General features: G+C 39.1%; 1 protein-coding gene across 3 annotated transcripts in view; it reads left to right on the top strand.

Moving 5' to 3' along the window:
- The first annotated feature begins 53 nt into the window (after positions 1-53).
- THOP1 (thimet oligopeptidase 1) overlaps positions 54-17,498 on the top strand; it is a 24,180-nt gene continuing 6,735 nt past the window's right edge. Inside the window, exons 1-10 of one of the 3 annotated variants that reach the window (XM_072404992.1) lie at positions 54-221; positions 4,325-4,525; positions 7,837-7,985; positions 8,730-8,837; positions 9,930-10,032; positions 10,582-10,742; positions 11,044-11,179; positions 15,316-15,682; positions 15,760-15,961; positions 16,035-16,221. In XM_072404992.1, the coding sequence (XP_072261093.1) occupies positions 209-221; positions 4,325-4,525; positions 7,837-7,985; positions 8,730-8,837; positions 9,930-10,032; positions 10,582-10,742; positions 11,044-11,179; positions 15,316-15,682; positions 15,760-15,961; positions 16,035-16,221 (1,627 nt within the window). In that variant the 5' untranslated portion in view covers positions 54-208. Of the gene's footprint in view, positions 222-314; positions 408-732; positions 1,160-4,324; positions 4,526-7,836; positions 7,986-8,729; positions 8,838-9,929; positions 10,033-10,581; positions 10,743-11,043; positions 11,180-15,315; positions 15,683-15,759; positions 15,962-16,034; positions 16,222-17,498 lie in introns of those variants that run through there. The other 2 variants (XM_072404991.1, XM_072404993.1) reach the window with 2 other exon arrangements.

The raw sequence follows: 17,498 nt of genomic DNA, 5'->3' as shown, positions 1-17,498 counted from the left end.
TGAGCACTGTGTAGTTACATGAGTACTATATGTGTGGTGACAGGCTGAGATTATTAAGGTGTATGTCTAGAAAAGGCGATATAAACAACACACATAACGGGACAGAAGAAGACTGAACGCTGCGGCTATCCCAGCCATTCCCCGCCCAGCTACCCACACTGCCTTGCGAGGCCGGTACTCTGACTGTACGGAGCGGCTGTGATAGCACATGGCACCCACAGGTACCGGTACACAGCTGCTGGTGTGACCTTGTATTGGCCAGCGGCCAGTTGGGATGGGAATGGGGTGGAGGTGATGCTGGGAGGGGTAGGGTGGAGAGCTTTCTAGGAGGATTAAACCTATGTGCCTGTCATTTGCCCTCATATCACCTGTCTGGCTGTGTGAGTCTAGGCTCATCTGCTGTGTAGGTAAGGATGGCTCTCCATAGGGAGCCAGCTGCCTCTTTGTAGGGCTAAGGCTGGCAATCGGGTTTTTCTTTTCAGAGGCAAGCCGGTTAATAATGGGTAGCGAAAATGTTTTGTTGATGTATACTGCTCAGTGATTTGTTCTGTTCATATAACCTACACAGGAGGTAAATGGAGGACAGCAGAGATCTGAGCAGTGTTCTGTACTTACTGATGATGAATTGGGACAATAAAGCAATGGTAATCATTGCAGCTACATTACTACTCCTGTATTGAAATGATTAGATCTGAGTCCAGTTAGGGTCGGCTTTGTTGTGCTTTGAATTGTTCTGGTAAAACACATGATCTGTATGATTACTCCATGTCTGAAATGCAAAAAGAAAAAGTAGATCTTCTTACTTTATATAGAAGGCTAAATAACCCTTCTATATAAAGTAAAAATGTATTTTTTTTTTTTTTTTTGTTAAATGTCTTACAAAAAAAAAGGCTAAGTCCCCCCCTTTCTGTCTACCACCACGGTGGGAAAGATTGAATGGGTCCTCAGAGCCTTCTGGGATTTTACACAATTACATCAGGCTATGTTCCCCAATCTGGCACCCGCACAGTGCGAGATTGGGTGACGTAGGCAGGAGGAGAAGGAAAAAGATGTCACCGCCCAGCTCTTCATCCATGCCAGGATAAAGGAAGAAACCAGGACAATGTGGGAACGTATAGAAGACAGCTCCAGAGAGATTGTTGGACCTACAGAAGTAAAGGTAAGTGACTTCTTTTTTTGTTTTTACTTTAGCTTCGCTTTAAGATGTAAGGTCAGCACAGTAGCCAGGAAAGTAGCATTTTCAGAAGACTTAAATGGCATCCTCCAGGTTTCCATTAAAGGAGTAAGTCGCCAAAATGTTGGTGCATGCAAGCAATAGGTGTTTAAGCAAGGCAGGCACAACAAGCACTGATTAGTCTTTAGTGGAAAAATTATTTTTTTAGTTGCATTATCCAGAGTTATTGATTGTGTGTTGGTCCTATGGAAAAAACTGTTATCGGTTTTAGACAGAGATATTTGTTGTCCACCTCTTATTTATTGATACTGCATACTGTACTTTTTTGCAGCAACATTTCTTACCCTTCTTACTCCCGAGGTACCCTTAAAAATTTGTAAATCTCAGGCAACCTCTGCTAAAACCAATTAATTGGAGGTTAGAATAACACCCAATAAAAACATCATTATTGTCATGGTTGACAAAGAAAACAAATTAATTATTTCCAATGATAATCGTTCATTAGTTACATTGCTAAGCTTAAGTTTTATTTGTGATAAAAATCGATTCATGTGAAATTAAGGCTTTTAAATGGTAAAGTCTCTTCTATGCAAAAGATAATAAAAAGATTATTCTTATCTAACTTATATTTGCTTGTAAACTCCAAAAAAATGACAATAAAATAATAATGTGTGGTGCCAAGCAATATACACATCAAAATATATAACCCAACAAGATCTTTTTAGAATAGAATAATATATTACATCCACTGCCAAAACAATTGTATACCACAAAAGTAATTTATATTAAGCTCCCCCCCCCCCCCCCCCGTATATAGTAACATAATTATTTGGGCACTGGCACTGTTTCGCGCAAGCTTCTGATCACCTCCATCAGGTTGTAGGATGTATAAGGCACGGAGCAGGTATGCATACCAAACACACAGCACAGGCGATGGCAAACAATAAGAGTTATAGGTTTATCAGAGGTATGTGCTCTGGCCTTTGCAGCGCTAGGTCCCAGGTTTGAATCTCATGCATGACCCTAACTGCATGGAGTTTGCAGGTTCCCCGTATTTGCTTGGGTTTCCTCTGGGTACTCCAGTTTCCTCCCACATCCCAAACACATGCAGTTATGTTAATTGGCTATCCCCCAAAATTGACCTTAGACTGTATTAAAGACATATGACTGAGGTAGGGACGTTAGATTGTGAGCTCCTTTGAGGGACAGCTAGTGACATGACTATAGACTTTGTCCACTGCGTAATATGATGGAGCTATATAAATACTGTGTAATATTAATATTTGCATGAAAGTTTACTTACATGTTACCTAATCACATCGAGTTATATCACTTCAGCCATATAATACACAACAAAGCAACTCATCCTCATGCACTATCCTGGTATAATTAAAAATCACTAGTTTCTGTTGTTCAGCCTCTCTATTACATTGTGCTTCCAATGGCTTCCTCAAGTGTAGTCCCAACTAACTTTCCTAAAGTTCATCTCCTACATGCACCCCCCCTAATAAATTGCAATTGTTATTTTAATCTCTTTAAAGACAAACCATAATTTTCTGCTGGTGTAAATCCAGTTGCTAATATTTAGCAATATTCTATAAACATCAAAATATTGCAGCACTTAATTGACAGGACAATCCACCTATAACAACTCCACCTAAAATTGCACTATACAAAAAGTCCAGTAATTATCTTATAATCTATAAAAGTGTAACAACTACAAATATCTTCAGCTTTTAAACATGCCATAATTCTCCCTATCCTTAAGAAACCCTCACTGGACCTCTCCCTACCCTCCTACTACCGTCCTATCTCCCTTCTCCCATATGTCTCCAAACTTCTTGAACGCCTTGTCTACAAAAGACTCACCCATTACCTGAGCACCAACTCTCTCCTTGACCCCCTCCAGTCTGGTTTTAGAGCTGCCCATTCAACTGAAACAGCCCTTACTAAAGTGGCCAATGACCTCATCAGAGCTAAGTCTCAAGGCAAGTCTTCCCTGCTCCTTCTCCTTGATCTTTCCTCCGCTTTTGACACTGTTGATCACCCCCTTCTAATACAAATCATGCGCTTGGTATCTGTGACACTGCTCTCTCTTGGTTTGCTTCCTATCTGTCTGACCGCTCCTTTCAAGTTTCTTTCAATGGTAACTCCTCCTCACTCACTCTCCTCCCTGTTGGTGTTCCCCAAGGGTCAGTCCTTGGACCGGTTCTCTTTTCTCTGTACACCCCATCCCTCTGTAGTCTCATATCCTCCTTTGGCTTACAGTACCATCTGTATGCTGATGACACTCAAATTTATCTGTCCACCCCTGACCTGTCTCCCCCCCGTCCTGAATAAGGTCTCATGCTGCCTGTCAGCCATCTCATCATGGATGTCTGACCGATTCCTGAAACTCAACCTGGATAAAACAGAACTCATCATCAAATTCCAAACCTCCCCCTGACATATATCTAACTGCTAACACCACTGTTATTCGGCCCTCCCCTCAGGCACGTTGTCTTGGTGTCACCTTTGACTCGGCTCTCTCATTTACCCCCCATATTCAGAACATTTCCAGGTCCTGTCACTTTCACCTAAGCAACATCTCCAAAATCCGCCCCTACCTGTCCCCTGAGACCACCAAACTCCTTGTACACGCTCTTATCATCTCCTGTCTGGACTACTGTAACATCCTTCTCTCTGGTATTCCACTAACCCGACTCTCTCCTCTACAATCTATCATGAATGCTGCAGCCAGACTCATGGTCTTCCTTTTGCATACGCTCACTCAAGTAAGTTAAAGATACAGCAAAGCTTATTTGGTTATAAGGTGTATAGAGACAGGATTTGACAAACTTGAAGCCCTCTTATATGTATTCACCTTAGGCCTCTATTTTATTATTTTATTTTATTAAGTCACCTCTAGGATCTTCCACCCACCAAAAAAAGTCCACATTGGTGGTAAGTTTAGATTCCCCCTTCCCCCACTGCCAGTGTGTTTGGTGTGGAACAGAACCCCCCCCCCCCTTTTACCGTTAACCCTAATACCTTGGTGGTATGTGTTGACTTTCCTTGTAGATAAGTAGTAATTTGCCTTGACCATCATTGTAACAGAAGGTTTACATCACTGTTTAGTGTACTAATCCTTTACATGTGTTAACTCTGCAGATCAAATAATGGATTTGCAGCTCAGAAATGATGAGAATCGTCTTAGATGGGATCTAACACCAGAACTGATACGGCTAAAGACCACGGAGCTCATAGAGAAAACCAAGTGTGTTTATGATACTGTGGGAAGTCTCGACATAGATTGTGTCACCTATGAAAACTCTTTAAAAGCTTTGGCTGATGTGGAAGTTGAATATGCAGGTAAGGTTCTGTACTAGCCTGTAGGTGATATTGATTGGTATAGCATGTGCTTGTTTTTGTCAATATTATATTTGTTTTTGGTTTAAGAGGTAAGGTAAGTAAAATGTTTTAGTGTATGTTAACTCTAAGGCTATCTACACACATGAGATGATTCTCAGCCTATACGAGCCTCAGGGCTCGTCTCAAACGAGAATCTGACGTGTACAGCAGCTGTCTGACATCATGCATTGATCCGTCCTAGGGGAAACAATGACTGCAAAAGAAGTGAAGGGAAGAGAGCGCAGCGGGATGCCGCTTGCTCATTGCCCCCCATCCCCTCTCCTTAGAACAGATCAGCGCTCGTTCATTCATATTTCAGTCTTTCGTCGCTGTAAATGATCATGAAAGATTGTTTCCAACAACAAAAATCTAGCATGTGTACAACACCTAAGGCTGATGTCAGATGGATGACATGTAGCTAACTAAAGTATTCTGTTTATCTCTATGGGATTGCTCCTTTGCTGGTTTCAAATTATTATTAATCAAATGCTGATGAATGTAGATACCTAGCAACGGTGCAGCGAGGGTGGGATTTCATAGTGACTAGCAGAAAGTCTTTTAAAAGTCCTAATGCTGGTGATTGGTTTCATTGTTACATCAAGATCATCCATACGCAGACCCATGTACATGCCAGCCAGTTCTCTTTGGATAAGAATAATTGCTTTGAACTTTCTAGAGTTGGGACTCTTTCTTCTATCCTGCAGATGTTACTTTGAATGGACAAGACTTGCACCTGAGATTTCACTTTCTGAAGTCAGGACTATTGGTGTCTCTCACTTCTAAATTAGGCCCAATCCCCTTGGGCCAATATGGCAGGCTGTAAAGCTGCTGTCCACCCAAATGGTGAGGGAGAGTTGCTTAGTAAGTATAGAAGCATTTGAGAGTTAGACTATCTGCAGCCATTGTCATTTTGCCTTTATAGGTGAATCCTTATTGGACTTGCTCAAGGTAGCTCCAGTCATGAGCCACTTTGAGAAGTGTGTTGCTGAAAACAACAGCACCAAATGTGCCTTAACTATGCAAATACTAAAGCCTTGAGTTTTGGCTAATTGAACATACATGGAACAAACTAGTTCCTTTAGGTTTCCAGAGTGACAACACAGATTATTGAAACATTCTCGTAAAGGAGCCTTACTCTAAGTTATACCATCTGCTGAAAGGGCATCACCATTGATAAAGTCCTGCATGTAACTCCAGTAAAGGCTCTCCTGTTATACTGGAACTTACAATGCTGTTTTTTGTGATTTCTGAAAATTCAGTAAGCTAGCCATTTAGGAGATTTTTAGTGGTTATGGAAGTAGATTCTGCATTATTCCTACTTTGCCATTTCTTAAGATGATTGGATTAGTGGCACTAATTTTGTAAAGTGGCTGTGCAGTCAAGCTTATATTCTAAACTTAATGATATCTCAGGAGATTCAGGAAGCAGTTATCCTCACATACTGTTTTACCTAATGTATCTGATAGTCTTTCTTTGGTAGTCTGCTATCACTACCTGGCTTTTTTGAAAGTCTTCCCTTGAGTAGCACCAAATCTGCGTTGTTTATCACTTATTCTTTGACCTTTTAGTTTCCTTTACATTTAAACTTTCTTTAATTGTGGCTCAGCACCAGCATACAGCTAGGGACGTTCTGTCCAGATCTTCCAGATTCTCTCCTCTCCTCTCCTCTCCTCTCCAGATCTGCATATTTGTTAAATGGTCACACTTAAAGGGCTCTATTTGTAAAACGGGGAATCAGACATTCCCTCGTGGGATCAATTACTGCCATAAAAACACATGTACTTTGAAGATTCCTACGAAGGAATGTCTGATTCCTTTTTTTTTTTTTTAAATAGAGCCCAAAGTGTGGACACTGAAAGTTTCCTATTAATGATCATCAGTAAAATATTCTGGAAAAAAATAAAACCAATTTTAACCTCTGTTAGCTTAATACTCTGTTTTAAAGTTTAAGGATTGTTTTACTGTGGTCTGTTTTTAGAGATTTTCTTACAAGCAACCAAATCTCTTATAAAAACAGTGTTTGGCTGCAGGTCATAATACAGATACTTCTTTTTAGACTTTTCACTCCAGTATTACCTAGGAACAGATTCCTGTTTAAGAATTTGAAATGATTTAACCAACATACCAACCAGAAGTGTACTGTACTCCACTGTCCCACTGTAAAGTGCAATGAAAAGCAGGAAATTGGCATCTAATTGCTGAAAAAGCCACATAGTATGACCTGTCTGACAGATTAATGTATAACCAGCAAAATACTTTGTGTTTTATTTGTATGGCTCCTGCTCTAAAAAAGGAAATGACCTAACCATGTCTTATTGATGCTACCAGCACTATTTGTCTTGTGAAATAGTGTTTTTCCCAGGAGTTTTTTATTTTATCTTATGCTATGCATGTTGATGCATGTGTCAGTGTGCATTCATCAGGCACTGAAGCTAAGATGTGTGCAGCTCCTGGAGGCTTTGAGTATGAAACACATAAAGCAATAAATTTAAAATAAACAGAATCCAAAAGGTCTCTGTAATAAACATCCATGCCACCACCCCTGTGTATTCCTTAAAGAGGAACTAAACTCAAAACACGTAAAAAAAAAAAACCTTCAATCCTGCAGGGCAGACCGATCGCTCTGGGGTTCTAGACCTGCGTCGTCCTGACAACTGCGGCTACGGCCGCCGCCATCTGCTCTCCCGGGTTCTTCATCCTACGTCACCCGATCCAGGCTCGAAGTCAGGTGACGTAGGATGAAAAAAAAAATTGTCGATCTCACTTTGCTACCTTATATTTGTTCAGTATCACTGGAACCATCTCCTAAATGCTCCTACCATTTTGCCTACATAAATCATTTATTTTTAGTGTAACAGTGTTGCTTAAGGGGAAGTAAGTTAATAGACAGACAGTAGACCTAGACAGTAACGTTTTCTGTTCCCCCCCTTCTTAATCTTTTCCAAATCCTACAAATGGCCACTAATTCCATTCAAAAATCTGTGTATGAGAACATTCCTGTGTTTTATTTATTTTTTTCTACAAGCTCCTAAGGGCTTGAATAAGAGAATCATGTGCTCAGCATTTGTATAGTTTGCTGACTGCTCAGTGAACAGTATTGTAACTGTGGGAAATTTCTGGCATTGTATCTTTGCTGAAAGGATTATTGTGAAATCTATAGGGTAATGGTTCCATTCTGTATTTTGTAATGTGCGCAAATACTGCTCTGGTTTTGCACTGCGTCCTTACATTACCTTTTTATATATGTTTATTATGTCTGTTTATTATTCCAGTTCAGAGGAGTATGCTGGATTTTCTTCAGCATGTGTCGACGGATAAAGATGTTCGCACTGCAAGCACTGAGGCCGATAAGCAATTGTCTGAATTTGACGTAGAGAAAAGTATGAGGGAGGACGTCTATAAAAGGCTTGAACGTTTGCAGGTTAGGCAAGCAAAATCGAATAATCCTTTCATATTGTTGACCCATATGCAAGTGGTTTCTCAAGAATCTGTTGTGACCTCTATAAACCTGGTTTTACACTGTTTTGGCATGATGTTGTGGGGAACAAAACACTAGCAATTTTGATGATTAAAGGTAAAATACAATGACAATTATAAAGGGTAAATCTTTACTAATGAAAGCTGTATGAAATAAGATTCATGCAGCAATCTTTACTTATATAAATGTAGATGATCCTTTGTAATATCTCCATTATGTTAAGTCTTAAAGCATCATGTTTAAAAGTTTTCTGTATAAGATATATTTTCCAAACAAACCATATTCTTTTTGTGTATCAGCATGGAAGGTTGGAGTCTGTTGCCTGCAGTTATTTTGTTACAGTATTACAGAGATTTTTTTTAAATGTCCATACAAACAGAAATCATGTTATTCACATAATGCCACTGAAAAAAAATCAACAGTAATACTAAACATACACAAATCAAATACATGAAGATATTGACTTCTTGAAAGCCAGGACCTGTAATCCCTGATAATCATTTTGTGATCAATGAAAGATCCTAATCTAAAAATTTAAAGTAGGCGAAAACATTGGTGGTATGTGCATCCCCTGTATAGGATGATGGGTATATTATCTTGCTGAAGTCTTACCATTATTTTTAAAAGCAATTTTTGTTTTTTTAAATCTAGCTTCTCTTTGTGACTTTTGTGTGTTTGTTTTTGTAGTCTGTGCTGCCTCCCGATTCTTTAAAACCAGAGGCAAAAAGGCTTCTAGAAAGGCTGATTAAACTAGGACAAAGAAGTGGCTTAAATCTTTCATCAGAATTTCAGCAGGTAAGCTGTTAAGCTACTTACAATGTTGTCTGTCATTTAAACTAAGCATATGATAAAAAATATAGTACTGCGGGGTGTTCTCGAACAGTTGGTCTGTAAGACCCTGCACCAATAAAAAGATTTGATGAATTTGTCTGTACTTAGCAGTGAAGGTTGAACCAATTGTCCGAATCAGTTTGCAGAAAAACTGCACCAGACTTTTAGGAAACCTCCACTGTGCCTTACACACATAAAAATATTTACCTATAATTCACTTATTTACATTTTGGGCAGAGATATTTTCTTTTAGAGCCTACAATTTGAATTTTGACACCTCAACCGAGAGAACATCATGTCATTATTCTTACTTATAATAGTGAGGAGAAATTCTAAATTTTACAGTTGTCTCAGAACAAGATTGAGGAGGAAATCTCAAGGGGACACTTCGTCCAGCAATTGGTTAAGTGGGAAATGCCTCCTGACTTGCTGGTGGATCTCTGAAAAAAGATGGAAAGTAAAATTTCCTCATTTGTACACACCACAAAATATAACCTGTCACCCAGGATTTACCCTTCCATAATGGAAGGAAAAGAGGCTGGTGACAAAGTTATGTTGGTAAATACTGTCAACCTTGCTTATTTTGAATTCATATAATCTCATGTAATATATTTATATTCATATATTTTTTTGTTAGGGTTTATGACCATAACTGGCTGTTTGAAGTGAATATAATGTGTTCCCTAAGCTTAATGAGCAAGTACTTTGGGTAGCATACAACTTCTACTTGTTTGCACAGTTATGCATAGCTATAAGTTTGCTAATGTGTACATCTGTCTTGGCTCCCTGTAATATTTCATGCGCAGTGTGGCCAGTTAAAAACATCAGTCTTGACAATTTTTGTATGTGCAAATCCAGTCTACTGTTACTTATTACACAAAGGTCTGATTATTAAAGACTATTGGCTAAGGTGGAGGATGCTACTCCCTAAGTGTTATATTGAAATTTGGCAAACTGTTTATCACAAAAATAATAGGTGGTTGTTTAGCTGGGCAGTTTTTTAACTTTTTTTTTTTTTCATTGTTTGAGCCCTAATGTTTTTTTTTTTTCTTGTAGAAAATTAAGGATATTAAGAAAAAGATAAGCACACTTTCCATTGACTTCAGCAAGAATTTAAATGAAGATATCACTTTTCTGCCTTTTACTAGGGAAGAGCTAGGTAAGATTATTAAATCTAAAAAAATTCCTGCAGAACTAACACACTGATGGATTTAGGGTAAACCTGTCATAAGATAAATATGGCAGCTGTTCAACCTTGAGTACATGATAGATGGTGAATAGTGCCAGGGGATGCAAAAAACATGTATTTTGGAGACCCCTAAATGAAGATCTTTGCATCCTATTTTCTAATTTCTCCCACCCAATATAGTTTGTAATGAAGAGATTTATGATTATGTGCTATTTTTTTTTAATTTGGTTAACCTTACTTTTGTAAAACTTGCCCAATTAAGTTGTACTTCCTTTTTTGCAAGATTTTGGTTCCATGATAAACTGTGGGAAAAACTGGAAATTCTGGGTAGAAATGATCATATACATTATCTAGCAGTACCTGAAGCCTGTGATTGATTCACCTCTTTGTTACATTTTTAGAGCACCCCAGAACAAGTAGCCATATTTTAAAGGAAGGGAATAAAATTTCATTTATAAATACTGCAATGTATTTGTATACTTGATTTACATGTTTAGTTTTAAACTACTTTTTTTGTAGGAGGGCTTCCTGATGACTTTTTGAATTCCCTGGAAAAAGATGAAGATGGAAAATTAAAGGTTACTTTGAAATATCCACACTATTTTCCACTTATGAAAAAGTGCTTTGTTCCTGAAACCCGGAGAAAAGTGGACATAGCTTTTAACTCCCGCTGTAAAGAGGTAAAGCAAATTTTCATTGTGGTCTGTTTATAAATATTTGTACTGAAAATTCTACCTATTTTAACCAAAATGTACATATTTTTTTCACTTTAATTAAACAGTATACGAAACATGAGTTGATTCATAAGTTGATTTTCAAATATAGTTTGAAAAAAACGCATACATTTGAATTCACATAGCATTATTATTGGTATTTATAATATTAATACTGTATTTATATAGAACCAACATATTATGTAGCATTGTACATTAAATATCTGGATGGCCATCTAAATATCCTTTATCCTTTTATGTCTTGTAGGAGAACAACAAAATTCTTATTGAACTTGTAAAGTTGAGGGAAGAAAAAAGCAGTTTACTTGGTTTTGATACCCATGCAGATTTTATCTTGGAGATGAACATGGCAAAAAACAGCAAAACCGTGGCAAGCTTCCTGGGTAAAGGCTGTATTTTAATTGATAAATGCTAATAATAAAAAGAATGCAATAATAATGATGATGCTAAAAGTTAAGGTTTTGGAACGTTTTAAAGGTTGTATGTTATAGCGAAACATTCAATCTGAACGTTTGCTTTCGCAAACTTTTTGATCAAAGCAAAGGGTTTCCTGACATTTTGGTAATTCATGGAACGCAAATATTAACTGGGATTCCTTGTTGGTAACCATCACAGCGTTCCCCCCAGAAATTTTTTTCAGCCGGGTGGTGGGAAGCTGTAGCCGGGTGGTCAAAAAGGGGGTGTGGCAAAACACGGCAAATTTAGTGCTCCCAGTTGTTTATGCCATGGGTATCCAATAACCTCTTATTGTTTCAGTGTTCTACCTCTTCCCTATAATTTGTTCCAACTTTGTAATGCCTGCCCCTTTAGTATATCCAAAGTTTCCATTCTATGTATTTTGCATTATATTGTGTATTGTGACCCAACTTCCTAGTGTGCTAAGTTTTAGGAGTGTATTCCTTTGTAGTAGTGTAATAGTATAATGAATGTGGTGTAACAAGTTAGGCTTAGTTCAAATTAGCAGCAAAAAACATTTACCCCTTCTGAGTGACATCTGGCAACTGCTAGGCACCTAGGATTGGTAACCGGCCATAAGTGCTGGGCACCTAGGATTGGTAACCGGCCATAAGTGCTGGGCACCTAGGATTGGTAACCGGCCATAAGTGCTGGGCACCTAGGATTGGTAACAGGCCATAAGTGCTGGGCTTTTTCAGAGCTAGCAGTTTTTTAAGCAGCAGTGGTTCCTGGCATGAGGAATGGACAAATGTAACCTTACTGCTGGTGTGAATTCAGCCATACTTCAGATGTGCTCCTGAGACTAAATTTAGTGAACTTTTGTGAAAACTTTTTTTTTTCCACTTGATCCTTTTACAAAATTAGCCTAGCCATGCTGGCTCAGCTTCCACCTTTTCTCAGATGCTCACTTGTATGTCTAATGCTGCCTTGCACTGTGCATGCATGAGATTGAAACCTCTGAAAATGCATGCACAGAAGGAGCAGTGCAGAGCCTCTTGGGATATGTGACACAAATATTCCAGGAGGCTGCGGATTTCCCCTTTGGTCTTTACCGAAATGGAAGTAAAGACTGAAGGGGAGAGGTCCTCCCCAAAAAAGTGTAAAAACAAAAAAACACACATTTTCTATTATATAACAGGGAAAGTCACTCTTTAATATAATGGTAATTAAAAAATGTGGTGATGCTTTAATAGCATCATGCATGTGATATCAGATGGAGACAAGACAGCCAGTGACCCCCTCTCATCACTGCCCATATTCTATATAAAAACACTGTGTAGAAGTGTTTATCCTGAAGTTACTGAAGTTTATCCACAGTGTGTAATGATGTCCTTGGCAGCGCAGTGTGATAGGTGTGTGTGTGTGTGTATATAGGATGCTTATCATATTCTGCAGCCTAATAACTTGCTGTGTTCAAACCTTCGTATTTCCTAAAATTTTTAAGGTATATGTGGAGGCATAAAAAACTGAAACTGTAGGTGCAAGTGGGGGACACTTGTGTCTAAACTCTTCTAAAATGTAATTACCAAGGCATTATGAGAACATAAATCTCTACCTAGCAAAATGTACTGCCTGCTCTGTTACTCATATCTGTCTGCATCTCTACCTCAAACCCCGTGCAGGGAAACAAAAATATAGGTGGAAGTGGGAGACATTTGTGTCTATCACCTTTCATCACCATGGCATCATTACAACATTAAAAAAAAAACTGTCCATCAAAATGCACTTCCTTGGTACACATGACTGTAACCATCCTGTACCTCAACCTCAATAAATTTTAGTGGGCAGAGTTTATGTTCTAATATTGCCATAGTGATGGAGTTTTAGGGGATGGTAGTCACAGATGTTCTCCACTTGTACCTATATTTTTGGTTTCTTACACCTCCATATTCCAGGGAAATTGAAGTTCAGAATGTTAGTTAAGTGGACAGGAATGTGTAATAGGGCAGGGAAGCCCATTTTGATGGGCATAGTGTTTTATATTCTAATGCCGCTGTAGTAATGAGATTGTAAGGGGAAAATGTGTCCGCCACTTGCACCTATATTTTCAGTTTTGTACCCCCCACCTCAGAGAAATTGGGGTTCAAGGAAGAGAAGCAGGCAGTAGTTTCATAGGTAAAGATTTGTGACAGGTAGATATATATTTAGGGGCCCCACCCCAGTGCTCCTTGCTATGTTAATGGCCCCGGGGTCCACAATTTGCATTTTCAATTTAGGACTCCTAGTTGCACTTTCCTCTGAAACAACAACCCCAATGTTCAGTTTGCATAACTTTACATTTGTGACCCCATATCTTGAAATTCTTTAAAGCTGGGGGGCTGAAATTGTAGTAACTAGTATCTATGAGGGTCCCCTGTGCACCCTGAAAATACAAGTCATTGTGACATACAATTTAGGAGATACGATTTGTAAACAGAGAGCTGTGAGGATGCAGAATGACATGCAGACTTCACACACAGTTCAAGCAATGGATACATTTCACAGGCAGTTTTTTTTTATTTTTTTTTTTTTTATATATAAATCCCAGCTGGTGCTATTAGATGGGGGCCGGGCTGCCTGTGTCTCCTTCACATGAAGGCTGAACTGTGTGCCAGTAGTTTGGCTGAGGATGGATGGTTGTGAATAGAGGTTATTTATTGCCGACAGACCTGGCATTCCATTGGCCCCCAGAGAAAGGAATAAAGAACTTTTGGATTGGTTGAATAGGAATGACGTTAGGAGGAGAGGGGGGGGGGGGGGCGGTACAGACAGAGAAAGCAGGATAGTTAGGGAGCTCCAGGGGAAGGTGGCTTGGTGAAAAGGCAGTTCAGGATGGTAGCAGCAGAGGTTGTGTTGTATTCCTGGTGGATACTTAACCTCCCTGGCGGTATTCCCGAGTGTGGCTCAGGGTTAATTTTTAGTGCCAAAAGTGGTAACCCCCAAGCAACACTACGAGTGGAGTTGCCAGGAAGTTTTAAACTCCTACCTGGTTCCCACGTTCCACCGATGTTCTGCAGCCGGTTTCCACGTCGTCCTCCGGTGATACCTGGCATCTGCTTCCCCTGTTGATGCCTGCTGGGCGTCCCCAGCGTGTGAACCGTGGGGCTGATAGGTGGGACCAGGCAAAATATTGAGTATTTTTAATTGTAGTTTTTATATTTAAAAATACTTTTAATTCAGACTGCCAGGGAGGGTAATGAAGATTCATTCCAAAGGCATGAGATGGGAATTGCAGGGTGTAGTGGTTCCAATTCTATTTCAATTCCTGCTTCAGTTCCCTGGATTAATTCCCATTGCACTTATAATTTTGACAAGTGACCGTACCCGATATTTAAATAGTGCTTTTGGGCCTTGATATGGCTAAACTGATGTAAGTAACAAGGAATTTGGGAGATGAGTGGATCAGAGATCATCAAATGGTTAGACAATTTCATATTACAGCCACAATGCAGGACATACCTGTTGGAGAGGAGAAGAAAAATGCAGATTAGGTGCAGGCAGATTCATCAGTGATGTTGATGTTCTTGCCTGGAATAATATTTCTCATTGCACTTTTAATTTTGGCACTTGAAATTTGGGCATGTGACCAGGGTCCTACGTGACCCTGCCTGATATTTAAATAATAGTGCTTTTGAACTCTGATATGGCTGGGCTGAAGTAACAAGGAAATTGGGAGATCATTTGAACCTGGGTGAGGGAGGGGTTATCAGGGCAATAAATAACAATGTGCAGTCAACTGGAACAAAGAGATCGTGAACAGATAATGGCCAAATTTAATTTGTGTAATGAGTCCATCTAAAATGCAGTGGAACACAAATTGATAGGCAGAGTTGCAGGACATACCTTTTGGAGAGGGAAAAAAATAAAGTAGAATAAAGACCTAAAAAATTTACTTTTATTATTAATATTAATAATAAACAGGATTTATATAGCGCCAACATTTTATGCAGCGGTGTACATTAAATAGGGATAGGCGGAAATCATATTTTAATGGCAACCTGCAAGCCTGATTTTTTTTTTCTTTAATTTTGTATATACATATTCCTTGTTATGAACATTATTTTGTATAAATGTATATTTTTAGATGAATTATCCACAAAATTGAAACCTTTGGGGGAGAAAGAAAGAGCAGTCATGTGGGAACTCAAGAAGAAGGAGTGTGAGAAAAGAGGCCTTGAATTTGATGGCAAGATTAATGCTTGGGACATGAGATACTTTATGAACCAGGTAGAGGAAACCACATATAGTGTGGATCAAAATCTTCTGAAAGAGTATTTTCCAATGGAAGTGGTGACCTCTGGCCTGCTAAATATTTATCAAGAGCTGCTGGGGTTGACCTTTGAACTGGAAAAGGGTGCTGCTGTTTGGCATGAGGACGTATCCCTGTTCTCTGTAAAAGATGCAGAAACTGGAGAACTTCTTGGAAAATTTTACCTTGACTTGTACCCTCGGTAAGCTGTGTTTATTTATTTCATTCTGTTTGTCACTTGAAGCTGTGTTTTTTCTCACTGTATGTTGCCTTTCATAGCGAGGGAAAGTATTCCCATGCAGCATGCTTTGGGCTGCAGCCGGGTTGCCTTTTACCTGATGGTAGAAGACAGATATCTGTTGCTGCCATGGTTGCCAACTTCACTAAACCCACACAAGATGCTCCATCTCTTCTACAACATGATGAAGTAGAGACTTACTTCCATGAATTTGGGCACGTAATGCATCAGCTCTGTTCTCAGGTAGGTGACATCAGAGTCTGTAATATACTTTGATTATACTGGACTCCATTTTAACACTTTATGCATGTCACAGGCAGATTTCGCAATGTTTAGTGGAACACACGTAGAGAGAGATTTTGTTGAGGCACCATCTCAAATGCTGGAGAATTGGGTGTGGGAGAGGCAATCTCTACAGCGTATGTCAAAACATTATAAGACTGGCACTCCCATTCCAGAGGAGACTTTGGAGAAGCTTATAAAATCTCGCCTGGCAAACACAGGTATGATTCACTGATAATTTTTTAATTGCTTACTTGTCTATTCACTATTTTTAGTTGCAAGATGTTATTTACAGTCTTCTAATTTTACTAGTCCTTACCTATAATATTTATTAATGCACAGTTCAGATCAACCTTTTGCCAAGGCAATTTAAGGTCTACTTGTCCTGATTGCTGCAATTTATAATTTTCATCACTTGATTTTTTTATATTTAAGATACAGTGGTACCTTGGTATAAGTCCTTAATCCGTTCCAGATCCTTGGATTTATACCAAACAGACAAACAAACTTTTCCCATTGGAAATAGAAGGAAATTGATTAATCCGTTCCCATGAAAAAAAACCTGTTGTTATTGGCATAATATACATTGATGGGTCTGCAAAAATAAATTAAACACTGCCTAATACTAAAATATATAAATACAAAAGCAATTAGATGAAATAAATTAAAATTTAAACTCACTTTACCTTGCCGAGAAGAGTCGAATGCCTACTAGGATGGTGCTGAGGAGGGAGGAGGAGATGTTATGTAGATCACAGAGAGTTATTGCGCGGGCTGTTCACTGAATGTTAGCAACTGGCGTACTGATGCTCGTGTGCAGTCGTGGCTTTGTCTCAAGAGAGGTAAATAAGGGTAGCGTGCAGTGTTATGAATCATTTTGACCCATACAAGTTCTAGCACAAAGGTTGTATACCAAGCAAAATTTTTCATGTCCAAACAGAATTTATACCAAGTTGGACTTATTCCAAAGTGGGGTACCGCTGTACCATAGGCAGATATAAAAGACATAAATTAATGCAACTCTGTTCTCTAAATGCAAGCATAGTAGATGGATCCAATTGAAAAGAACATAGTATAGTAAAAGGGAAAATGCTTTTGGGTTGAAGGTAAATATTGCAACAAAGTAAATATTGATAAATATTGCAGCTTTCTTTCCCATCCATTAACCACCTGACCGATAAGCCCGACCTTGGTATGGGCTAAAAAAAGTTACTATTTTCGATAAGCCCGAACTTTTCTCACTGTATGAAAATACAGTGAGAAAAGTTCGGGTTTATCGATCACTTACCTGGTCCCGCTGCGATCGTCCATCCGTCGTGTTCCAGCGTCGTCCTCCAGCGTCGGGTGTCCTCTCCGGGAAGAAGAAGCCGGCCGGCTTCTTTTCCCTCCGTGCCATGATCCAGCGTCGATCGCAAAAAAAAATACTCACCTTCTCCCCGCAGCTCCTCCGGACACGTCTTCTGTCTTCTTTCTTCATCCGGCGAGTGCAGTGACGATC

Source organism: Pyxicephalus adspersus, chromosome 3 (genome assembly GCF_032062135.1).
Source record: "Pyxicephalus adspersus chromosome 3, UCB_Pads_2.0, whole genome shotgun sequence".
Lineage (NCBI taxonomy): Eukaryota > Metazoa > Chordata > Amphibia > Anura > Pyxicephalidae > Pyxicephalus > Pyxicephalus adspersus.
The sequence above is the reverse complement of the archived record's forward strand: the minus strand, read 5'-3'. Positions and strand labels throughout refer to the sequence as shown.